This window comes from Leptopilina heterotoma, unplaced genomic scaffold (genome assembly GCF_015476425.1).
Source record: "Leptopilina heterotoma isolate Lh14 unplaced genomic scaffold, ASM1547642v1 Lhet_14, whole genome shotgun sequence".
Taxonomy (NCBI): Eukaryota; Metazoa; Arthropoda; class Insecta; order Hymenoptera; family Figitidae; genus Leptopilina; species Leptopilina heterotoma.
Genome location: NW_025110859.1, coordinates 3205270 through 3230995, shown reverse-complemented (window position 1 = coordinate 3230995; position 25726 = coordinate 3205270). Strand labels below are relative to the sequence as shown.

At 22.4% G+C, this 25726-nt stretch overlaps 3 protein-coding genes across 3 annotated transcripts; 1 reads left to right on the top strand and 2 right to left on the bottom strand.

Annotated features, from left to right (window-relative positions):
- Positions 1-3300: 3300 nt before the first annotated feature.
- Positions 3301-10520, bottom strand: LOC122497908 (ubiquitin-conjugating enzyme E2 J2-like). The gene is made up of 4 exons (XM_043605312.1): positions 9686-10520; positions 9328-9562; positions 5632-5760; positions 3301-5541 (listed from the first exon to the last, which is right to left on the bottom strand). Exons 1-4 carry the CDS (start codon positions 9808-9810, stop codon positions 5329-5331), a joined length of 702 nt encoding a protein of 233 aa, XP_043461247.1. The 5' UTR covers positions 9811-10520; the 3' UTR covers positions 3301-5328.
- Positions 10521-10950: 430 nt separating this feature from the next.
- Positions 10951-21047, top strand: LOC122497831 (exocyst complex component 8). The gene is made up of 8 exons (XM_043605171.1): positions 10951-11223; positions 11459-11820; positions 11965-12267; positions 16707-16845; positions 16927-17436; positions 19947-20077; positions 20156-20572; positions 20710-21047. The coding sequence occupies exons 1-8, from the start codon at positions 11169-11171 to the stop codon at positions 20914-20916; spliced, it is 2124 nt and encodes a 707-aa protein (XP_043461106.1). The 5' UTR covers positions 10951-11168; the 3' UTR covers positions 20917-21047.
- On the bottom strand, positions 20981-25652 carry LOC122497833 (sperm-associated antigen 7 homolog). The gene is made up of 5 exons (XM_043605172.1): positions 25263-25652; positions 25060-25127; positions 24886-24974; positions 24462-24799; positions 20981-21491 (listed from the first exon to the last, which is right to left on the bottom strand). The coding sequence occupies exons 1-5, from the start codon at positions 25339-25341 to the stop codon at positions 21370-21372; spliced, it is 696 nt and encodes a 231-aa protein (XP_043461107.1). The 5' UTR covers positions 25342-25652; the 3' UTR covers positions 20981-21369.
- Positions 25653-25726: the final 74 nt, after the last annotated feature.

Here is a 25726-nt window from a genome sequence, read left to right as displayed (position 1 = left end):
TTTTCAAAAATTTTCCTCAATTCAATGATTTTTAATATTTACTATTTTAAATAAAAAATTTTTAAAAGAATTCAATTATTTAAATAAAAAATTGAATAAAATTCTACGCAAACCTTTCATTATTTCCATAAAATAATAAAAATTTCACTGGAATTCAATTATTTATAAATTTTTTTATAAATTTCTTCGCAATCATTCAATTATTTTCTTCATAAATAATTAAATTTTTACAGGGATTTATTTATTTATTTATTTATTTATTAACAAAGTTGATTCCCGCAGTCCTTTTGGACCATAAATGGGATTCAATTATTTTCGTAAATAATAAACTTCTTTTTAGGAATTCAATTATTTTCATAAATAATTAAATTCGTTGCAGAATTTCAATTATTTTTAATACAATTTTTATCAAATTCCTCGAAAAATGTAATTATTCTTAAAAATTTTATTAAAAAATTTGTTTCGAAAAACTCAATTATTTAACAAAATTTTTATACAATTCTTCACAATAATTCAATTACTTTCACTAATAATAACATTTTTCATGGAAATTTAATTTTTAATAAAATTTTTGATAAAATTTTAGGCAAGAATTTATAATTACTTTCAAAAATAATAAAATTCATCGAAGAATTTCGATTATTTTTAATACAATTATAAATTAATTAATCAATTATTTATTCAATTATTTAATTATTAATTCAATTATTTAAAATAAAATTTTCATAATATTTAATTATATTTCGAAAAAATTGATTACATTTAAAACAATGTTTATAAAATTCTTATGAAGAATTCAATAACTTTCAAAAATAACAAAACTTTTCACAGAATAAATTCAACTATTTTTAAACATTTTAATAAAATTTTTTGCAGTAATTAAATTATGTTCATAAAAAATAATAAAATTCTTCTTAAGAATTCAATTACCTTTGAGAATTTTAATAAAATTCTTACCAACTATTGAATTATTTTCATAAAAAATAAAATTTATCTCATAATTTTAATTTTTTTTAATGCAATTTTACAGAAATTGCTCGAAAACTGTAATTATTCTTAAAAATTTAATTTCAATTCCTGAAAAAATCATTTATTTAAAAAAAATTTTTTTTTAAATTCTTTGGAAGAATTAAATTATTTACAAAAATATTCGAATTTTTCACAGGAATTAAAATATTTGAATAAAATTGTTCGAAAGAAATCAATTGTATTAAATTCAATTTTAATTAAATTTTGTTGAAATAATTCAATTATTCTTTTAGAATTTAGATTTTAATAAAATTCTTCCCAAGAATTCAATTATTTTCATAAATAATTTAACGAAGGAATTAAATTATGTCGAGAAATAACAAAATTATTCCCGAAAATTCAATTATTTTCATAAATAATAAAATGCCATACAGATATTCAATTATACTTAAAAATTTTAATAGAATTTTATTGTTTGTAAAATTTAATTATTTTTAAAAACTTTTCGCAATTCAATGATTTTCAATATCAACAATTTTCATTAAATTTCCAAACAGAATTCAATTATTTAAAAAATTTATTGTTAAAATCTTCATAAGAATTCAATTTTTTTCATGAATAAAAAAAATTTTTTAGGAATTCAATTATTTAAATTAGAATTTTCATAAAATTAGTCGAAAGAAATCAATTATTATTTAAAAATTTTTATAAAATTCTTCTTTCTTGGTCGACAAGTTTAATTTTTCAATTTATTTATTTAATATTTTCTTATTTATCAACATAATTGAATTCTTTCGAAAAATTATTTGTGTAAATAATTGGATTCTTAGAAAAAATTTTATTAAAATTTAAAAAAATAATTAAATTATTTCAAAAAAAATTGATTATAATTGTTTTTAAAACAATTAATTTCTTTTGAACAATTTTATTAAATTTTTGAAAATAATTATTCAATCCTTCCAAAAAATATTGAAAAAAACATTTTTTTAAATAATTGATTTTTTCGAGAAATTGAAATTAAGTTTTTAAGAATAATTATATTTTTTGAGCAATCCCTGTAAAATTGTATTACAAATAATTGAAATCCTGCTGTGAATTTTATTATTTATGAAAATAATTGAATAGTTGCAAAGAATTTTATTATAATATTCTCAAAAATAATTAAATTACAGAGAAGAATTTTATTATTTTCGAAAATAATTGAATTATTGCGGAAAAGTTTATTAAAATGTTTATGAAGAATTGAATTTCTGTGAAAAATTTAATTATTTTTGAAAGTAATTGAATTCTTCATAAGAATTTTATGAACATTGTTTTAAATAAATAATTGTTTCGAAATATAATAAATATTCTGAAAATTTTATTAGTTTAAATAATTGAATTCTTGTGGAAAACTTTATTTGTGAAAATAACTGAATTTTTCGATTATTAATTTAAAATATTAATAAAAATAATTAAAATTCTTCGATGAGTTTTGTTATTTATGAAAATAATTAAATTCATGCTTAGAATTTAATCAAAACATTTTTTAAAAAATTGAATTTTCATGAAAAATTTTATTATTATAGTGAAAGTACCTAATTGAATTATTGTGAAAAATAAATTGCATAAAATTTTGTTAAATAATTGATTTTTTCGAAATTTTTTTGAAAATTAGCGAATTAAAAATAGTGGAAATTCTCTAAAAAAAATATTATTTATATTCTTTGTTCAGAAAGTTGAATATATAATAATTTTTTTACCTTCTCTATTCTTCAGAATAATTAAAATTTTCGTAATGAAGATCATTTTTAATTTAGGTATCAAATAACAATTTTTGCGAAATTCAATTTTCCTCGTACAAGAAAGTTTAAATATTTTCAATTTTGAAAATCTGATGTTAAATTTGAAATTAGTATCAAAGTTTGTTAAAGTTTTTTTATATATACTTTAAAGTTTAAAATAAGCCCTTATTTATAAATACTTTCACTTGTTCGAGCCCTGAAATTGTTTTTGATGGAAATTTTCCTGAGATAAAATTTCTAGCCTAGATTTAGAATTCTACGACGTAAAAATATACAAAGTTATAGATGCTGTGGAGTAGAAAAGAGAGGAAAGGAAGACAATCTCTGAAAATGAATCACAGGATGCATCCTTCCTCGCGAACAAACATGAACAACGATTCATTCAGAACGAAATTCTAACAGTTTATCGCTGGTTTATCGCTAGAGCTCAACTCGTCGTCTTTCGTCTCAAAGAATAGTCAACTTTTTTTTAAAACCTTAAAACCAAATACTAAAAAAAATATTGGGAAAGAAATTTTATTTGTAAAAAGTTAAAAATTAGAATATATTCTAAGCAAATAAATGTATTTTCCAGTTTTACATAACTGTAACGTACACCTTCTATTTACAAATTTTTGTTTCGGACAGTAAATTAAAACGTATTTAAAACTTTTCTTTTCATAATGCGCATTTTATATAATCGTGCAATTTTCAAAAAAAAATTATTTTTCCCTCCAAACAAAACATTTTCCCATCCCCATATAGTTACACAATCTATACGATGTCTAAAAATCTATTTTGATTCCGAATATTCAAAAAATATCTTTGGAAAATTACTACTTAGTAAAAGAAAAAAATTATTACAATATTTTAAAAAACAAACATTTATTTAAAAATTTTTATTTAATAACTATTTTTTTTTGCTTTTTTTTGTTCTTTTCCTGTTGTATATAAACGCTTTGAAAAACAGATAATGCTTAACATATGATAATATTTATAGAAAACTTTTACCAAAATTGCTTCTTTTTATTGCAAAATGAAAAGAATTAGCTGATATATGCTTTTATGAAAAAAATCGTTGCTTTGGAAAAATGTGTGAAAAAAAGCAAAAGAAAAAAATATTAACAGGTAACATATTATATAAGCTCATAATAATTTAACGAGAATAAAAAAAAACTTTTTTTGTCATTCTCTATAAATCTATGTAATTAACTAATAATTTATGAGTAGAAGAAGCTCACAAGATTTTTGTTTTTTTTTAGTCAGACGTAAAAAATATCGCAAGAGAAAAAAGGAATTTCAAATCGAGTAAATAATTATTTTCTATTACTGGATATTAGAAAAAAGAATATTCTCTAGAATCACACAAATGGAAAAATATTCTTTCTCTTTAAAAAAAAAGTGAAACTCACATAAAATATTTACTCGAAATTAAATTACCTTTTTTATCACCCCAAAATTCTTAATTTAAGAATTCGTTTAAAATTTTTAAGATTTACAATTTTATTTCAAACAGACAAACGAAATTTGCGCCTAAAAAAATGGAGAAATTCTTAAATTAAAAAAAAAAATACTACTATAATACATTTTCGTTTTTGTGTTTCTTTTAAATCAACAAGATCACGCACCGAGATTGTTTATTTTAAAAATAATTCGACGTTGCACTTGATGTATAATTTAACTTAATGGACATTAGTTTTTATCGTTTATTTACACTTCTGTTATCTAACTAGAATAATATATGATCACCGTGGTTATCTCATTCTCTCTCTCTCTCTTTACGCGAATTCGAAATTGTTTTTTCTTTTTTTCTCTGTAGTTTTAATGTTTATTGGCACTTTTATGAAACCGAATCTACCTTAGAAACCAAGTTTCGCAAAAAATGTGCGTGTAAAAATAGTGAAAATTGAAAATATTTTTCTTTTTTTTTTAAATAAAAAAAAAACTGAAGGAAAAAAGCTGGAGAAAGTAAGAATTATTTATATATTAACTATTTGTAAACCTGAGCTTTGAAAATTGTATATATTTAGGAATTATAGAGAAGCTCATTTAAAGGAAGAATATAATATTAGTCACTCAAATTTCAATTAGTATTGAAAAACAGAGGAAAAAAAATATGGTGGAAGCTCAAAACTCTGAGAATAAAAATGTGATTTGCTATAAATCTCGAAGAATTCAATTTTAAATAGAAAAAAGCAGACTTATTCTTTTTTTTTTGTGTATATCGTGTATCAATTGGAGAACAAAAATGAAGAGTGAACGAGAAAATTGACTTATTCTTAGAGCACAATATTTACCGGTAAGAATCAGAAAAAGTCGTGTTTTCTAATTCTATTTTTCCCGCATAGAAAAAAAATCACTATTATGCTAAAAAATGTTAACTTCTCGATACGCAAGACTCTAAAATATGTTTCTCGCTGGACAGTCAATCAATATTGCGGAAGTCTTGAGAAATATTTTAATTGAAAAGTTTCTTGTTTTTTTTTTTTTTTTTAGTCTTCCGTGAATGTGTCGATCACTAGCGTCTTACGCTTGAAAATATATATTTTTATATATGTATAGTAACCTACCAGTCATAAATTGATAAAGTGTCTTTCTATTCCAGTGCAATATTCCTTAAAACATACTTAACCGCATAGGCGAACGCTGCAAATCCAATAACAACGACGAGATTCGTGATGGCACTGTGCAATGGACTTTGATCGATTTGAAATTGATCTCTGATCAATGACGATACCTCAGAGGATGTCAATTGATGCCTCGCTTGTTTTTCCAATTCTTTCCGACGTTCAAGCTCCTTCTTAATGTCCTAAAACAAAAAAAAAGAAATTTTATTTTTATATTCATCTAGAAGAAAAATAATTTGTGAAAATAATTTTCTAATAATTTTCATTCTTACTGAAACAGTTTCGGGAAATAATTCACAAAATAATTTATCTTTCAAGTTATATTCTAAACTTTGGGCAGCCAGATGTTTTTTTTCATAGTCTGTTGTGGTTATACTCCCCAACGTTGGACTGTTTTCAATCTGTAATTTAATAGAAAAAAATGTTATTGTGTGTTTTTCTTTTTTAAAAATATTATTTAAATTAGTATTACCAGGGTGTCTAAAACTGATGTAAAAAAAATTTCCCTGGCATTTACAAGGTTTTTCAGGCCTTCCAAATTTTTTTTCCAGGTTTTAAGAATCGACATATTAAGAAGTTACAAAAAATGCATTGATTAAATTTTATTTAATAACACTTATAAATTACGTGGGAGAAGTTCACAACGTTTGTCATCAACGATTTGAAGAAAAAAACTGTTTTTCACTCAGAAAACAATATTTTACGTTTACAAAATTTTCTTTTTTTAACTTTTTGTACAAGAAATATTGTAAAATTTTTATTAAGACAAAAGTTTGAATAGAAAATTATTTTTTCTTCTAAATCATTGTAAACGTCAACAACGTTATAAATTATGAATATAAAATGAATATTTTTAAAAAAATTATCAGGGCTCGAACCAGTGACAGTAATTTAAAATCCATTTGTTTATAATATCAGGCATCGGATCGACTTTAAGGAGCAAAAAAAGTCGCTTTAGTCGATTTAAAATAGAAAAAAAGTCGAAAAAGTCATTTATTAAATTCAGTGTCGTCACAAAAATTTTATTTTTCATTCTTCTGATCTTTCACTGATTTCTAAATTTAATTATTTAAAACTTGAATAATTTCGTTAAATAAATATTTAAATACTTCTTGTTTGTTTTTATACGGGAATAAAATTTAAAAAATTTCTATTTTAAACCTTCTGAACTTTAATAACTTCTAAAAATTACAATTTTGATTCTCTTAAAATTCAATTATTTTCTACAATTTTTAATCAAACTTCTTCTCGAAATCAATTATTTTTAATAAGTTTCCGAAAGTTCTTAGAGAATTCAATTATTTAAATACAACTTAGAATGTTTTCAGGACCTTAAATTTTGCCAAATTTTAAATACAAAAATTCAATTCTTTGCAATGATTTTAACTATTCATGTTTTTTTAAGTTATTAATTAATTTTAAAAATTAATAAATTCTATTAAAAAAATAATTGAATTTTTAAAGAATTTTAATTATTATTAATATAAACGCGATTTCTCCAAAATTTTAATAAATCTAAAAAAATCATATGCTGTTAAAATGTTAAAAGTAATTGTAAAAAATTTTAATGTTATTATTTTTCGTATGTATTTGAATTTTTGGAAATTTCTATTTGAAAATATTGAAAATAATTGAATTTTAAAAAATTAGAATGCAAAAATTCTAAGAATTATTTTTTTCAAAAATATTTTAATATAATTTTTTTGTAGCTAATTTTCATTAATTACCATTTTTAAATTTACACTTGCAGATTTTTCATTAAAATTTTTGAGAAATCAATTTATTTTCAAAATTAGCAATGAAAATTCTTTTAAAGTTTATTTTCAAAAATTTTTATCAAACATTTTGAAAAAAATCAATTATTTTCAATTCAATTTTACAAAATTTCAATTATTGAAACTCTTTTTTTATTGTAAATTTTGAAAATTTATTTAGTAATTTATAAAAATAATTGAATTGTTTCGAAGAAATTATGAAAATTTTAAGAAATAATTGAATTTTATGGAAATATTTGAAAATATTTGAATTCTTCCGAGAAATTCAATTAAAGATGTTTTGAAAATAATTGAATTCCTGCAAAGAATTTTACTATTTATAAAAATAATTGAATCCTTGCGAAGAATTTTACCATTTATAAAAATAATTGAATTCTTGCGAAGAATTTTGCCATTTATAAAAATAATTGAATTGTTTTGAAGGACTTATTAAGATTTTAGAAAATAATTGAATTTATTCGAAATATATTAAAAATTTTTTTAAAAATTAAATTTTTCCGAGGAATTCAATTTTAATTATTTTCAAAATTTGCAATTAATATTCTTCAAATGTTGATTTTCAAAAATTTGTATAAAACACTTTTAAAAAAATCAATTATTTTCAATTAAATTTTAAAAAATTTTAATATTTATTGAAACTTTTTTCAATTGTAAATTTCGAAAATAAATTGCATTTTATGCAAAAAATTATTGCAATATTCGGAAGAAAAGTCGAAAAAGTCGTAATTTTTGAAAATATTCGAAAAAGTCGAAAATGTTATAATATCCGAGGCCTGATTATTTTGAGTTTCTATTTTCTAAAATTTATTTAATTAAAGAATTTACGAATAATTGAAATTTCGTAAAATTGAATATTGTAAAGAAATGGTTTTAAAAATTAAATTGTTCCGAGGAATTCAATTTCAATTATTTTCAAAATTTGCCATTAAAATTCTTCAAAAGTTGATTTTCAAAATTTTTTATAAAAAACACTTTAAAAAATCAATTATTTTCAATTAAATTTTACAAAATTTCAATATTTATTGAAACTCTTTTCAATTATAAATTTCAAAAATTTAATTAGAGAAATTATTAAAAAATAATTTTTTAAGATTTGTCTATAGTTATTTTTCACCCTATATATAAAAATCGAAATAAGTTGCATTTTATACTAATAAAAATTTTTGCAATATTTGGAAGAAAAGTCGAAAAAGTCGTAATTTTTGGAAATAAGTCGAAAAAAGTCTCATTTTTTGAAAATAGTCGAAAAAAGTCGAAAATGTTACAATATCCGAGGCCTGTAATATTCAATTTTACGAAATTTCAATTATTCGAAAATTCTTCAATTTAAATATACATATATTAGAAAATAAAAACTTCAAATAATTTAATATATAAAAATAAATTCAATTAACATTTCTCAAAAAAATAAATTTCAAAATTCAACTATTTCTAAAAATTCACGTATTGCTTTTAATATTCAATTATTATCTAAAATTTTAACTGAAATTCATTTTTTAATCAATTTTTATTAGAATTAAATTATTTAAATACAAAAATAAATAATTTATTGAATTATTGAATGTTTCTTAAAATTGAATTCTCATAAATAATTTTACCAACAAATTATTAAATTGATGACGAATTTAAATAAAATTTTTAAGAATAATTACATTTTTCGAAGAATTCGATTAAAATTGTATTAAAAATAATTGAAATTCTTTGATGTTTATTATTTATGGAAATAATTGAATTCTCGCAAAGAATTTTATTAAAATTTTTGAAAATAATTGATTTCTTTTGAGGAATTTAATCAAAATTGTATTATTGAAAATAATTGAATTATTGCGAAGAAATTTATAAAAAATTGGTAAATAATTGAATTCCTGTGAAATTTTTATTATTTTATGAAAATAATTAAATTTTTTAAAAATAATTAGATTCGTTTGGAAAAATTTTACTAAAATAATACATATCGTACGATATACGTTTGATGTATACGATATATACATATCATACGATATAAATACATATCATATGAGAAACATTTTTGAAAATAATTGAAATTTTGCCAAGAATTTTATTAAAATTTTTGAAAATAATAGAATTTCGGAGAAGCATTTTATTATTTATAAGGATAATTGAAATTTTGACGAGAATTTAAAAAAAATTTCCCGGTTTTCCAGGTGTTGTAGACACTCTGAAATTACTCACCATGAAACTTAATAAACCAGTGAGAATTGTGGATACACTCCAAGCAGGATTCCACGTGTCCGGATGAAAGTCTGATATCGATAGACAAAGTTTTGTGTTTACTTTGAATCTTCCATTTGGAGTGGTCATGTAAATACTAGGTGGTTGAAATGGAAATTCTCCTGGAAATATAAGCTTCCCATGATAAAATCCACCCTCATATGGCGTATTTTCTGGTCCTTTCACTACATAATGCCTGTGAAAAGAATATTTTAATTAAATTACAAATTATTAATTTTTTTTTCTGAGAAAAGAATTTCGAGAATTAAGAATATACAAAAAAAAAGAATTATAGTTCAATAAATAAATAATTAGTTACCATTCTAAAATATTAGATGGTACTGGCTCGGCCAAAACGTAAGGAACTGGGTCGTTTTTGAGTCTCATGTAATCTTGCTTTAACCTAGCAGTCGCACTGTTAGGCTTTTTGTTCATCCTGGCCATATGACTGAAGAAATTTTAAATATTCTAGAAAAATCTTAATGAAATTTATAACTTTCTTTCTCAATTTAATCCAGTGACACAATTCTTGAATGTTTCTTTTACTGCTGAAAATCTTTGACCCACTAGAAGTTCCAGTGAAATTAGAGGTTAAATTTCTCTTGCAACTTTATTATAAAAATTTCACTGTGATGATAAGACTTAATTTTAATTCGTTGAATTTTAAAATTACGAGAATAATATTTTGTTATGATCGTGAATAATGCTTTAAAATACTTTAGAGAGCATTATAGCCAATAAATTGGCTTCCAGATAATTAGAAATTTGCAGTTGCACCACGTCAGTCTTCTGGAATATGTGTTGTTGTCACAAGTCAATAACTCAAACTAAATATTATTGATTAAACTCACTATTATAATTATTGTTAGAAATAGAAACTATGGAATATTAAAAAAAGATTTTTGCGATTTTTGTTTTGGAATTGCACGCTGGGAGAAGTTTGACAGACTTTTTTTTAATGAGGGAAAAACATATGACGAATTCGTCATCTGTGATGTCATTTGCCCAGTCGATAAAGTTCAGTTCATAAAGTTTCAAATTTCTTATTCTTTTTTTTAGTATAAATGTTAAATTATAATTACTCCGTAATTGTTAACCATATATTAATATAAATACGATTACCACTATTAACAGTAAATATTGTTATTCAGTAATCAGATAAATAACTGTCGATAATGTCGAATTTATAGGTTAGGTTTTCTTTATCGATGCGGACTTGAACTAAAGCATGTCATTTCTTGTCCAATTGTTCAGATTTCAATTGAACTTTTCATATTTTGTATTTCAGAAAAAACAATAAAGTTTAGTTAAATAGTTTAAAAAATATATTTTGTTACATAAAAACTTCTACTAAGTTTAACTTTCTGCCGTAAAATAATAATAAACTTAAAATTAATTCCCGCTGAAAGAGGAAAAAGGGGATGTCAAAGTCGATGCGATTTTCCCATTGAAGCTCAATGCAAAAATCCAATCGACTTTGACATCCCCTTAAGTCAAGTTTCCACTAATTGCAATACTGCCAATACAACAATAAAGCAAATTTGGCAACACTGAATGTTCTATTTTCTATTTATTGTATATAATAATGCATATGTCATAACAAATAAAAAATTAAAATGTATTCTATTTTATATTAAAAAATGGGTGCCATGTAGAAAATTGTTCCTGTAAACTGTGCAAAACGAAAGAAAATTCAAGAAATGATAGAAAAGAAAAAAGATCTAAAGGTTGATTTATGTAAATTATACGTATACTTATAAAGAATATTCAACAAAATTTCCTTTCGGCAAAAAAAAAAAAACATGACCGACCCACTAGCTAAAAGTTTTGCATCAGAAACCTTTAATCCAGAAAAATGTAAGTATTTTTGAAACAAGACTTGTAAAATGCTAATAAAAATTGTATTTACATAATTTCTCCAAAATGGACTTTTGTAGACTTAGACTTTATTAAAAGAATATATTGACTATTTACAATAAAGTATTATAAATAATACTATAATTTGACTACAATTACATACATTAGAATATATTACGAGAAGTATTAAATTAAGTTTTCACTAATTACTATATTTGTTTTCATAAATATCCAGTTGTGAAAGATCTAAGTGCTCAATGTGTGGGAGCCGATGAATTACGAAAACAACGAGCAAGAATTCAGGAACTTGCAGACAGTACATCTGCACAGCTCAAGCGAAATGTTTATCAAAATTATATGCAATTTATTGAGACAGCCAAGGAGATATCGCATCTTGAAAGTGAAATGTATCAATTGTCACAACTTCTCAGTGAACAACGTACATTATTAAGTTCACTAGGAACCACTGGAACGACCGGTATTATATTTGATGGGGCATTCGATGCATTGCAAGAAAATGCAAACGATTTAATAACAAAGGAAGACGAGCAAAAGGAGAAATTAATACAATTATTGGAAAATGTCGAAGGCGCCTCGGTTTGTTAAAACAATTATATAATTAATTAGTTCTTAATAATATTGAATTATTTTATTAATTCAATATTCTGTTAAATCATTTTATTAATTCAATATTTTGCTGAAAAGGAAGAAAAATGGTTGAATGTACTTTTTTTCTTCTAGGGTTTAGTTGAAACACCGGGTCGAGTGTGCCTTCACGAAGGATCTTTACTGGAACTAGATCCCTTAGAAGGAACTCCATTAAAAAGAGTTCACGCTTATTTATTCAATGATGTTCTAATGGTTGCCTCATGGTTGGCGACTGGTGCTAGACGAGGTCCTCCTAAATATAAAATGCAGGCCGTTTACGATATACAAAGTTTAGCAATTGTTAATGTCAGAGATCTTGGAACTGTAAAATTGGCTTTTAAACTTTTGGCCTTTCCCGACACGAGGGTCTTTCAGTGTGCAACTGCAACGAGCAAGGTTCTTTTTTCTCTATTAAATATTAATTCTTCAATTATTATTTTAGTTATTTTTTAGTTCTCACCACAGTTGTCACAGGTCAGGAAATTCAGGAAAAAGTCAGGGATTTTTATTCAAAGTATTGGAAAAAATTAAATTTTTAGAATTCATTAGAAAATTTTGAATTTTTGTGTATTTTTTGTTTGCTTCATAAACTATGAAATTATCACGAATTCTAATACGAAACATTCAATTTTTTCTATTTCTGACGATAATTTCTTTTTAAATAACTTAATTTTTAAAGAGCTATCATAAAATTATTACTATAATATTATTATATTATTAAATTAATTGAATTTTAAAAGAGTTGCGTTTACAAATGTTATAACTAGATGAACTTCAAAAGGTTTCAATTTAAAATTTTAATAAAATTTCATTTTTGAATGAATTTCATTAGAAATTTTAAAGAATTTAGATTTTTGAAACATTTTAATAGTTCTAAATCTTCTAAAATTAGTTAAATTTTGCAATATATATTTAATTAATTATTAAAAATAATGGATTTATAGAAGAATTTTACAGGGTTGCCACAAAAACTTAACTTTATTTTTCCCTGACTTTTCCCTGATTTCCAGACATAATTTTGACTTTTTCCCTAAAGATAGAGCTGTGCAAAATAATTCAAACTGAACCGAATGTTGAATATTCGACATTTGAGTTACTACAAAATTCGAACCGAACCGAGTTGTGTTCGGTTTTGGAACGCTAAAATGTCGAATTCTAAAATTCGACATTTCAGTCGCCTAGTTCGAATGTCGAATATTTGACATTCGAACTAGCCCAGTTCGGATGTCAAATATTCGACATTCGACATTTCGGCGCCCCAAAACCGAACAAAACTCGGTTCGGTTCGAATTTTATACAGCTCTACCTAAAGAATATTCTGCGATTCACTCTGAAAATGATTAGAAACTCAGAAAAATGTTCGAATATTTGCGAATTTCTTTAATCGTAAAATTATTCAAAAACAATTGTTTTATTTATCATAATTATTTAATCATTATTTTTTCATTGAAATTTAAGATTTTTCAAAACAATCAATTCTTCTTTTATTGAAATTTAATAACTTATAAGAATATTATTATAAACATGAAGAAGTCAATCAATCAATCCATTTCTTCATATTTTTATAATAATTAACGATAACCCAAGGATAAAATTATTGTTTTTTTTAAGAATATTGTTACTCTTAACTTTTTCGAAATTATTTTCATAACTTAAATTCAATTATTATTTTCTACAATTTTTAACTAAAATTTTTCTTTAAATCAATTATTATTTAAAAGAACGAAAAATTTAGATTTCCAAAGATTTTAAATTCTGAGATGAAAATAATTGAATTCCTAAATGAAATTTTATTATTTATGAATATAATTGAATGTTATTGAATAATTGAAAATTGTAATTGAATTTTAACAAAAAGTTTTTTCAGTAATTAAATTTTTTAATAAATTTTTTTGAAAATAGTAAATATTGAAAATGATTGAATTAGGAAAAACTTGTTTGAAAATAATTGAAATTTTGAAAAGAATTTTATTTAAATTTTTGAAAATAATTGAATTTTTGGCGAAAAATGTTGCTATTTATATAGATAATTCAATTCTTGACGAGATATTCGTTAAAATTTGTAGAAATAATTGAATTTCTCCCAAGAATTATATTACATTTGAAAATAATTAAATTCTTGTGATGAATATTCTTATTTATAAAAATAATTGAATTTTGCAAAGAATTTTTTGTGAATTCCTAAAAATAATTTTGTTATTTATCAAGATAATTGCATTAAAACTTTTGAAATAATTAAATAATATTAAAAAATTCATTTTGCTAAGAAATAGGAAAAAATTTTTAAGGTTTTATTTTAGAATTCGTGGTAGTATCATGGTTTATGAGGCAAACAAAAAGACACAAAAATTCAGAATTTTCTTATGAATTTCAAAACTTTTTATTTTTTCCAACACTTTTAGTAAAAATCTCTGACATTTCCCTGACCTCTGGTTCAGGAACCTATTTTAGTCAAAAACACTAAAAAAATGAATTTTGGAGAAGTTTAGAAATTCAATTATTTTCATAAATAATGAAATTCACCGCAAAATTTTAATTATTTTTAATACCATTTTAATAAAATTTCTCGAAAAATGTAATTATTCTTCAAAATTTTATTATAATTCGTCGAAAGAATTCAATTATTTGAAAATTTGTTAATATGATTCTTTATCAGATTTCAATTTTGAGATAAACTTCAATTATTCAATAAATTATTTATTTTTGTATTTAAATAATTGAATTCTCCTAGAATTTTATAATAAAACTTGATTTAAAAATGAATTTCTCTTAACATTTTAGATAATAATTGAGTATTAAAAGCATTATAGCGTGAATACTTAAAAATAATTGAATTTTGAAAAAGTTTCAAATTAAAATCTTTGAAAATTTGAATTTCCCATCCTTTAAATAACAATTCTGTGAAATTAATTTTCTTGAAAAAGTTTAATTGAATTTTTTCTTGAAATTATTTGAAGTTTATATTTTTTTAAATATATTTAATTGAAGAGTTTTTGAATAATCGAAATTTCATTAAACTTCATTGTAAGCAGATGGATTTGAAAATTCTCAAAGAACTTTTTCAAAAAATATTAAAAATGATTGATTTAAATATTTAGGGGATTTTTTTTTCAAATTTTTAAATTTTTCGTGTCAATAGGAGGTATAAACTAACATATATCACAGTCAGTTTCCCAAAATTACCAGTTACCTTAAAGAAATTTCAGTTTTACCAAAGAGTGCAATTTTATCATTTTTAAAAATGTTGGGGAATTGTGGGCCACTGCCTAAATTGAGTTCAAAATCAAAAATAACAAGGAAATATATTTATTACATGGTTAGAAATATTAAAAATGTTAAAAATGTTTAATTATTAGTTTAAAATTCGAAAAGAAAAAGTAAGAAAATGAAATTAATCGGAATCACAATTAATTAATTACAAATTTTTAAGTAAATAGCTTTATCGCATGAATCGCAATGAAACGAATTGTTTTTGTTAAATTACTATAACTATGAGTAATTTTAATATTATTTGCAATTAAATCGACAAAAACAAGCAATAAATACTTCCCTAAAAAAAGTGGCCCATAATTCCCCAAATGCTTCATTTTACAAAAAGCTTTGTATTATTTATTCATTTTAATTTGATGCAAATTTTTTTTTTTTGAGTCAAAGTACCAATCCCACACAATAATTAAAAAAATATTTTCCATAATTTATTCTTGAAAATCTTTGTAAAAACAATAAAAACATGAAGGTCCAAAATAAATATTTGAATGCAATTTTTCAGGTGATTTTTGTTTACGGTTTATAGGTAATTATAAAGCGTTGTAAAGTAATGAAATGCTAATGAAAAATTTACTTTGGATGAACAAAAAAAAAAATAAAAAAAATTTGGGTGATCAAACTTATAAATATTATTAAATAATTGAGATGGCCCACAATTCCCCAATCTCCCCTACTATTTTAATAAAATTTTCCAAAAGAATTCAATTTACAATTAATTTTTTATAAATTTCTTTGCGATCATTCCATTATTTTCATAAATATTAAAATTCGTTTTTTGGAATTCAATTATTTTCTAAACAATAAAACTCATCGCACAATTTCATTTATTTTTAATACAATTTTAACTGAATTTCTCGAAAAATGCAATTATTAAAATTTTTATTATAATTCGTCGAAAGAATTCAATTATTTAAAAATTTTTTGATAAAATTCTTTATGAGAAATCAATATAAAAAAACATTTAATTACTCAATAAATTATTTATTTTTGTATTTAAATAATTGAATTCTTGTAGAATTTTCTAATAAAATTTTATTTAAAAATTAATTTCTGTTAAAATTTTAGATAATAATTGAGTATTAAAAGCATTATAGTGTGAATATTTAGATATAATTGAATTTTGAAAAGGTTTCAAATTAGAATCTTTGAAAATCTGAATTTTTCATACTTTCAACTAACAATTCTTTAGAAATAATTTTTTTTGAAAAAATTTTTATTGCATTTTTTAAAAAAATTATTTCAAGTTTTTACTTTCTATAGATAATATACAATTGAAGAATTTTCGAAAAATCGATGAAATTTCGTAAAATTGAATTGTAAACAAATGGATTTAAAAATTCTCAAAGAAGAACTTTTTCAAAAATTATTAAAAATAATTGATTTAAAGAGAAATTTTAGTAAATTTTCTTCAGAAAATTTTAGAGTGAATCAGAATATTCTTTAGGGTCAGGGAATATTTGAAAATTCTGTCTTTGAAATCAGGGAAAAACAAAATTAAATTTCTGTGACAACCCTGTACTTTTTACGCCGTTATTTTTTTTTTTACGTTTCATATTTTTTTTTTGCAGAAAGAATGGCTGGAGAAGTGTGAACAAGCAAAGAAGGCGAAATTGTCCGAAGAAATACCATCAGAGTCGACGAAAATTAATAAAAAGGAAGATCATTTATTGTCTTCTCGTTCAATGTCACTGGAATCAACTACAATAGGTAGAAAAATACATTTCTTTTAATTTTTGGAGTAAATTTAAATTTAAATAATTAAATTAAATTAAATTAATTTTTCAACAGGTGGGGATGACAATGAAAATATTGAATGTGAACCACTTCCCGAATGGGTTGTCGAAGTACCCGAGGATTTGGATTCGTGTATTGCACAACGACATTTTGAGGAAGCCTATCATCTTTTGGAGAAAGCGAAAAATTATTTAGACTCTGCACATGCAACGTCACATTTAACTGAAATGAAAACAAAAATCAACGAAAGGGCCAATTCATTGGTTGATGTGCTCACGAAAGAATTGGAATTGAGTGCGGAGGCGAAATCATTGCAAGGAGGCGGTTTACGAAGTGCACGACGTGCAGTTAGAATTCTCATACAACTTGACAGAAGTGCTCAAGCTTGTCAATTGTATTTAAAATTATGTAGCGCCGCCCTCAAGGCTCGATTGAAACGAGTTAAACGCGAGGGTGCAACAGTGCCTTATATTAAGCAATTAAGTGCTATTGCTTTTAGTAATATTGTTGAAATGTCGCGAGAATTTTTGAAAATTTTCCCCGAGAACACGAATTGTACTTCAGGTATGAGAAAATTTTATAATTTTTTATTTAACAAGAGAAGTCAGAGTGGCCACATGTCAGTAAAGTCAAATTTTTTTCAAGTATTTTGTTAAATAATTTTTGAAAATCAACTTTTAAAGAATTTTAATTGCAAATATTGAAAATAATTGAGTTATTAAAAAAGTTAGTGAAAAATCTTTAACTTTAACTTTAAAAATGAAAATTATAGCTTCTTTTAAAGTCAATATTTTCAGTATTTTTAATTATATGTTTCCAAAAATGCAAATACATACAAAAAATCATAACATTTTAGAATTATTTTTAAAATTTTGGAGAAAAGAATCATGTTCAAAATTTTTAATTAAAATTCATCAAAAAATTAATTAGATTCTTTAAATTATACAAAAATTCTTTTCTGAAATTCAATTATTTTCAAAAATTTTTCTCAGTTCAATCATTTTCAATATCTACTATTTTAATAGAATTTTCCAAAAGAATTCAATTATTTTTAAAAAAAAAATTAATAAAATTCTACACAAACTTTTAATTATTTTCAAAAAATAATAAAAATTTCACAGGAACTTCATTATTTACAAATTTTTTTATAAATTTCTTCGCAACCATTCAATTATTTTCATAAATAATGGAATTCTTTTTTGGAATTCAATTATTTTCACAAATAATAAAACTCATCGCAGAATTTCAATTATTTTTAATACAATTTTAATCAAATTTCTTGAAAAATGTAATTATTCTTAAAAATTTTATTAAAATTCGTCGAGAGAATTCAATTATTTGAAAATTTGTTGATAATGATTCTTTCTGGGAATTGAATTTTAAGATACATTCAATTATTCAATAAATTATTTATTCTTGTATCTAAATAATTGAATTCTAGTAGAATATTCTAATTAAAATTGATTTAATAATTAATTTCAGTTAAAATTTTAGATAATAATTGAATATTAAAAGCAATATAGCATGAATTTTTAAAAATAAATGAATTTTGAAATTAATTTTTTTGAAAAAGTTTAATTTAATTTTTTAATATTATTCAGGCCTCGGATCGAGTTTGAGGTGCAAAAATTTGGTAAATTCTATTAAAAAAATAATTGCATTTTTAAAGAATTTTAATTATTAATATAAACGCGATTTCTCCAAAATTTTAATAAATCTAAAAAAGTCATATGTTGTTAAAATATTAAAAGTAATTGTAAAAAATTTTAATGTTATTATTTTTCGTATGTATTTGAATTTTTGGAAATTTCTATTCGAAAATATTGAAAATAATTGAATTTTAAAAAATAAGAATGCAAAAATTCTAAGAATTATTTTTATCAAAAATATTTTTATATAATTTTTTTGTAGCTAATTTTCATTAATTACTATTTTTAAATTTACACTTGCAGATTTTTCATTAAAATTTTTGAGAAATCAATTTATTTTCAAAATTAGCAATGAAAATTCTTTTAAAGTTTATTTTCAAAAATTTTTATCAAACACTCTAAAAAAAATTAATTATTTTCAATTATATTTTACAAAATTTCAATTATTGAAACTCTTTTTTTATTGTAAATGTTGAAAATTTATTTAGTAATTTATAAAAATAGTTGAATTGTTTCGAAGAAATTATTAAAAATTTTAGGAAATAATTGAATTTCATGGAAATATTTGAAAATATTTTAATTCTTCCGAAAAATTCAATTAAATATGTTTTGAAAATAATTTATTTCCTGCAAAGAATTTTACTATTTATAAAAATAATTGAATTCTTGCGAAGAATTTTGCCATTTATAAAAATAATTTAATTGTTTTGAAGGATTTATTAAGATTTTAGAAAATAATTGAATTTATTCGAAATATATTAAAAATTAAATTTTTCCGAGGAATTCAATTTCAATTATTTTCAAAATTTGCAATTAATATTTTTCAAATGTTGATTTTCAAAAATTTGTATAAAACATTTTTAAAAAAATCAATTATTTTCAATTAAATTTTACAAAATTTTAATATTTATTGAAACTTTTTTCAATTGTAAATTTCGAAAATAAATTGCATTTTCTGCAAAAAATTATTGCAATATTCGGAAGAAAAGTCGAAAATGTTATAATATTCGAGGCCTGATTATTTTGAGTTTCTATTTTCTAAAATTTATTTAATTAAAGAATTTACGAATAATTGAAATTTCGTAAAATTGAATATTGTAAAGAAATGGATTTAAAAATTGTCAAAGAACTTTTTCGAAAATTATTAAAAATAATCGATTTAAAGAAGAATTTTACTTAAAAATTCTTGTAAGTAATAATTATAGTTATGAAAAATTGAATTTCTAGTTTTAAGTAAAATGTTCTCTTATTTGACTCGGACTGGTTATATTTTTGTCAGTAATTGGTCCGTAATTTTTAATTTTTGGTCCGTAAAGTCCGTATTTTTAAATACTTTCACTTGGTTCGAGCCCTGCCCTGGAAGTATTTGATTTTTAATCTTCCGTGTGTTAAATACGAGTTTAAAACTTTAAATTATTTTTGCAGCTTTACTCGTTTGGTGCAGTCATGAAATAAAACATCTTACCTCACATCTAATTAAACAGATGTTTATTCCTCAAGTTTCGATAAGCACTCTAGTAGAATGCATCGTTGCAGTTAGAAGTCATTGCGATCAAGTAAGTTTGTAGTTTTATTTTATTTTTGTAGTGTCTTTTTTATTACTTTTTTGGTTATTTATAAATTTATAATTTCAGTTATCTCAGTTGGGCATGGATTTTCGTTATCAATTGGACGGACAACTTCGTACGCCGTTAGCAAAAGCTTTGCAGGACGCCGGCGAAAAATATGTGGACGCTGTGAAACTTCGCGCTTCCGATGACACGTGGCGTCCATCAAATCTTCAAACAAGTCAAAATTTAAGTAAACTTTCAACGGAATTAGACGATCTTGGAATTCCCGTGCCAACGAGTTGTTTGACGAGTGACTGTTGGATTTCACTGACAACAAATACTTTAGCGTTTTCAAGATTGTACATAGGATTATTAGAAGACTGCCTTAGTGTAACAACACCCGAACTTATTTCAACTGTCGAAAATGTTCTCACTTCCGTTATGAGAGCACAAGTGCAACACATCACAGCTTCACTCTCAAATCCCCGACTAAAACAAGAGGTATTCTTTTCCAATTTTTAATATATTCGCAATTCCTTTTTTTTTCCCCTTTGTTTATTTAACTAAAAATTATTTCGTAATTTTATTATTATTTCTTAATTTTGAATAAAGTTCTTAATTAATTTTAACAATTACAGAAACAATTGGTGCAAGAGAATGCGGCGTACGTTCGAGAAGTGATAATTGCACGCGCTCTGGAACTTTACAAAAGTGTTACGAGGCAAAAGTTCGTTAAACTAATTGCACTTAAAGAACAAATAATATTTGGCCCATTAACTCCAAATAAACCAAAGCCTGCCCCGAGGACTTCAGTTCAAAAATACTCTACAACCGAATACATTTAATGTCATGAATTTGATATTAAATATGTTATATGGAATGTCAAGAGAATTAAATCATTATCTTCCGTATATATATATGTTAATATAATCTATTGTATATATGAATTAATGAGAATAAATCAAACCTAATTTAATTACATTATTAATTAACGTACAATCCGAGAAAACCAACTTACTTCTCTAAAAGATATACTTAATTTTAATGCACTAAACATGACATAATAACTTAATTTACTAAACTGGTCCAAATTTAACTTCATTCGATTCAACCTGATCGAAAAATGTCGCGAAATTTAAGTCTATTTTAATTTTCCGAGATTTATCATGCATTTTATTGAGTTTTCTTGATTAAATTTAAAATTAAATACTTTTCAGAAAAGAAAGAAACTGATCATGAGAAACGAATGATAAATTTCGGAGTAGAATAATAACGAAATAGTTTCGAGTTTATTTTCATCATTTTGCATCACCTTTTGAATTACTTTGTTCATTTGCAGCCTCTAATTTTCGTTTCTTTGCACGAATGTCATTTAGAGTTTGTTCTATACTCCTTTGATCTCTTTTGTTTTCGCTTGGAACTGAAAAAAAGGAATATATATATATATATATTAAATATACTTTATAATATATATATACTTATATATATATACTTTATAATAATCGTAAGTTTCCTTTCCGTTAGCAAATTCTCTTCATTCATTTGTTTGTTTTGAAAATTAATTTACTTATTAGTAATTTAATAAAAGTTTTATTGCATTTTATTGCATAGAATTATTGTCTAATGGTTATTTTATAAACTTTTAATGTGTCTTAATTTTATGTCAAAAAATTCGTGATTTTTAGAATATTCCACAAATCAATGAAAATCTATTGTTAATTTTTTCAATTAAAAATAAATCTTGTTTTAGACACTTCACAAAATTCACAAAAATTCCATTTCATATTTTTTATTTTCATGACTTCCTAATTTTCATCAAAAATATTTACTTTTTTCTTATCCTGCTAATAAATTGAATTCTTGCAACGAATTTTATTATTCACGAAAGCATTTAAATAATATTTATAAAAATAATTTCATTCTTGCCAAAAATTTTATAAAAATTTTTAAATAATTCATTTCTTTCGACTAATTTTATGAAAATTCTAATTTAAATAATTGAATTTCTGAGAAATTATTATTATTCATGAAAAGAATTGAATTCTTGAAAACACTTAAAAGAATATTTAATTTTGGAGAAATTACAAAATCTTGCCGAAATTTAATGATTTTCAACATTAATAAAATTCTTTGCAAAAATCTAATTATTTTCAAAAAATCTAAAAAAAATTGTGATCATTTCAATTATCTTTATCATGAATAATAAAATTCTTCGACAAAATTAAATTATTTTCAGGAATTTAAATAAAATTCATTGCAAAATTCAATTATTTTCATAAATAATAATAATCATCACAAGAATTCAATTATTTTAAAAAATTTTAATAAAAGTAATTTCAAAATTTTAATTATTTTCAATATTTTACTATTTTAATCAAATTTCCCAAAAGAATTAAATTATTAAACAAAAATTTTGATAATATTAATTAAATTCTTCGCAGTAGTTAAATTATTTTCATAAATTTTAAAATTATTTTCAGGGATTTAATTATTTCCATAAAAAATAAAATCATTGAGAGGAAGTCAATTATTTTCATAAATAAAAAAAAAATCACAAGAATTAAATTATTTTCAAAAGTAGTAAAATACAATTATTTTCAAAAATTTAAAAAAAAATTCATTGCCAAATTTTAAATATTTTCAAATTTTTCTTAATTCAATAATTTGTTTAGTTTAATAAAATTTCCTAAAAGAATTCAATTATTTAAAAACAATTTTGACAAAGTTCTACACGAATATTCAATTATTTTCTAAAATAATGAAAATTTTACATGAATTCAATTATTAAAAATAAAATTTGCATAAATTTTTTCAAAAAAAAATTAATTGTTTGAAACTTTTTTTTATAAAATTCTCCACAATCATTCAATTATTTTCTTTAATAATAAAACTCATTGCAGAATTTCATTTATTTTTAATACAATTTTGATCGAATTCTTCGAAAAATGTAATAATTCTTAAAAATGTTATTAAAATGCGTCGAATAATTCGATTATTTAAAAATTTTGTTGATAAAATAATGTATAATTGAATTCTCGTAGAATTTTCTAATTAAAAATTTAAATTTTTGAAAATTTAAATTTTTTATACTTTTATTTAAAATTCTATAGAATTAATTTTGTTCAAAAAGCTTAATCGAAATTTTCTAATATTATTTCAAGTTTTTATTTTCTAATATTTATTTAATTGAAGAATTTACAAATAATTGAAAGTAAAATTGAATAATGAATTCTTCCAAAGAATATTAAAAAAGTATTTTTTTAAATAATTAATTTTTTCGAGGAATTGAAATTAAATTTTTTAAGAATAATTACATTTTCTCAGCAATTCCTGTAAAATTGTATTAAAAATAATTGAAATCCTGAGATGAATTTTATTATTTATGAAGTTGTTGAGAATTTTATTGTAATTTTCAAAAATAATCGAATTCCTGAAAAGAATTTTATTATTTCTGAAAATAATTAAATTATTGCGGAAAAGTTTATTAAAATGTTTAAAGAGAATTGAATTTCAGTGAAAAATTTTGTTATTTTTGAAAATATTTGAATTCTTCATAAGAATTTTGTAATCATTGTATTAAATAATTAATTTTTTCGAAACATAATAAATAATATGAAAATTTTATTTTATATAATTGAATTCTTGTGGAAAACTTTATTTGTGAAAATAATTGCTTTTTTCGATTAATTAATTTAAAATAGTATTAAAAATAATTGAAATAATTAAATTCATGCTTAGAATTGAATCAAAAATTTTTTTTCAAAAATTGAATTTTCATGAAAAATGTTATTATTAGTGAAAGTAATTGAATTATTGTGAAAAATATGTAAATTGTATCAAATTTTGTTAAATAATTGATTTTTTCGAAATTCTTTTGAAAATGCTATTTTAAATTAATTGAATTCTTTTGCGAAATTTCAAGAAAATACTAGATATTGAAAATTGAATTTCGAATATTTTTGGAAAATAATTGAATCTTTTTAAAGAATTTGATTATAATTTTTGAGAATAGTTTTTGATTTCTAGTACATATTAGCGAATTTAAAGTAGTGGAAATTTCCTTAAAAAATTATTATTTATATTCCTTGTTTAAAAAGTTGAATATATAATAATTTTTTTACCTTATCTCTATTCTTCAGAATAATTAAAATTTTCGTAATGAAGATTATTTTTAATTTGAAAATTTAATTCTAATTAGTTTTTCAGTTATGTTTCATAATAATATCTTAAAAAATTAATTAAATTAAAATGACTTGAAATTGTTTACAATAATCAGTGCAATACAACATAATCTGGCTAGTAATTTAAATAAATTTAAATTAAGTAACAACATTTGATTGAAATGAATGCTTTACAAAGAAGTGGTATTTTTTTTTGGCAAAATACTTACCGCATCCATAACTACTGTTTGCTTCGGTTTTTCTAGCAGCTTCGAGAGCAGCTTCTTTGCCAATTAAATGTTGATATTTATCTTTATAGAAACTATTAGGCACAAAATTATTTCTCTCCTTTCGAGTTTTAACCTCTTCGAGTGTCTCTTTGGCCAAACGTTCCCTCTCTTCTTGCAGTCTTTTTCCTACTTCTTCATTCCAAACTTCACCCTTTCGTAAAGTACTTATTTGATCCTCGGAAGGAGCGTGTTCTCTTTTAAAAAGTATCATATACCTGTCGATACCTTCCTCGCCAAATGAATATGCCCAAATGTTCGCTTCCTCAGCAACGTCATGACTAAAATTGGAAATGAATAACAAATATTAATAATTAATTATAATTAAATTAATATTAAGAATCGAATTCCTTTATAATTCACATACATTATTGTCCGATAAACTTTATCCATTGGAGGAAATTTGTATTCTTTTGCAGAGTCATCTTTAAGAAATTTGCTTAATCTTGCTTCAACCTAAAATATTTAATGCATTCAGAAAGTATAATTAGCAATTAAATTATGATTCATCTACAAGTATAAATAAGAAATTTATTTTTACCTCTTCTCGAAAATTCTTCAATTTTTCTGCCTCTGCTTTTTTAAACTTTTCATGCTCCTCTCTTTGTTCTGTGATAAACAAAATTTTTATTTAAATTTATGTCACGATTTGTTCCTTTATATTAAAATGATTTTAATAAATTTAATTACTCCAATTTTAATATAAGCAGGGATTACGATTATATTTTAATAAGAAAAACTTACTTTTTATTAGAGCCTTTTGCTTATCACTAATACTTGGAGGTTTATCCATCGAATTAAGAATCGAATCAAGGAGATCCATGATGTCAATTAATTATACAATTTGTAAATTTGTAATAATAAAGACAGCAAATAACAATTTTAATTCATTGAGTTCATTGACAAAAATGTACGGGTTTGCGAGATATTTTGTTGAATAATTCAATTGATTTATTAACTGTCAATTTGTCAGAAGTATAATTTTTATAACTGACAATTACACAGAGTATAGCACGTCACAATAATGCGTAAAAAAACAGAGTAATATTCTGAAAATTGTTCAATAAGCAAAACAAAATTTCCTGGCACTTTGACAATTAACGAATTTTATGGGCATTTTGAAGTTAGGTTATTAACTTTAGGCACTATCCACTAGTTCAGAATATTGCAATAGAAATCTTATGAACGTATCTTTAATTATAGAACTT

Excerpts from the sequence above, each read along its gene's own strand:
- LOC122497831 (XM_043605171.1), top strand. The coding sequence starts at position 11,169 with ATGACCGACCCACTAGCTAAAAGTTTTGCATCAGAAACCTTTAATCCA. Across the intron at positions 12,268-16,706 it reads GTGCAACTGCAACGAGCAAG|AAAGAATGGCTGGAGAAGTG; the intron begins GTTCTTTTTTCT and ends TTTTTTTTGCAG. Across the intron at positions 16,846-16,926 it reads ACTGGAATCAACTACAATAG|GTGGGGATGACAATGAAAAT; the intron begins GTAGAAAAATAC and ends ATTTTTCAACAG.
- LOC122497908 (XM_043605312.1), bottom strand. The coding sequence starts at position 9,810 with ATGGCCAGGATGAACAAAAAGCCTAACAGTGCGACTGCTAGGTTAAAG. Across the intron at positions 9,563-9,685 it reads CCATCTAATATTTTAGAATG|GCATTATGTAGTGAAAGGAC; the intron begins GTAACTAATTAT and ends TTCTTTTCACAG. Across the intron at positions 5,542-5,631 it reads TATTTCCCGAAACTGTTTCA|GACATTAAGAAGGAGCTTGA; the intron begins GTAAGAATGAAA and ends TTTTTGTTTTAG.
- LOC122497833 (XM_043605172.1), bottom strand. The coding sequence starts at position 25,341 with ATGGATCTCCTTGATTCGATTCTTAATTCGATGGATAAACCTCCAAGT. Across the intron at positions 24,975-25,059 it reads TGAAGAATTTTCGAGAAGAG|GTTGAAGCAAGATTAAGCAA; the intron begins GTAAAAATAAAT and ends TAAATATTTTAG. Across the intron at positions 24,800-24,885 it reads AAAGTTTATCGGACAATAAT|TCATGACGTTGCTGAGGAAG; the intron begins GTATGTGAATTA and ends TTCCAATTTTAG.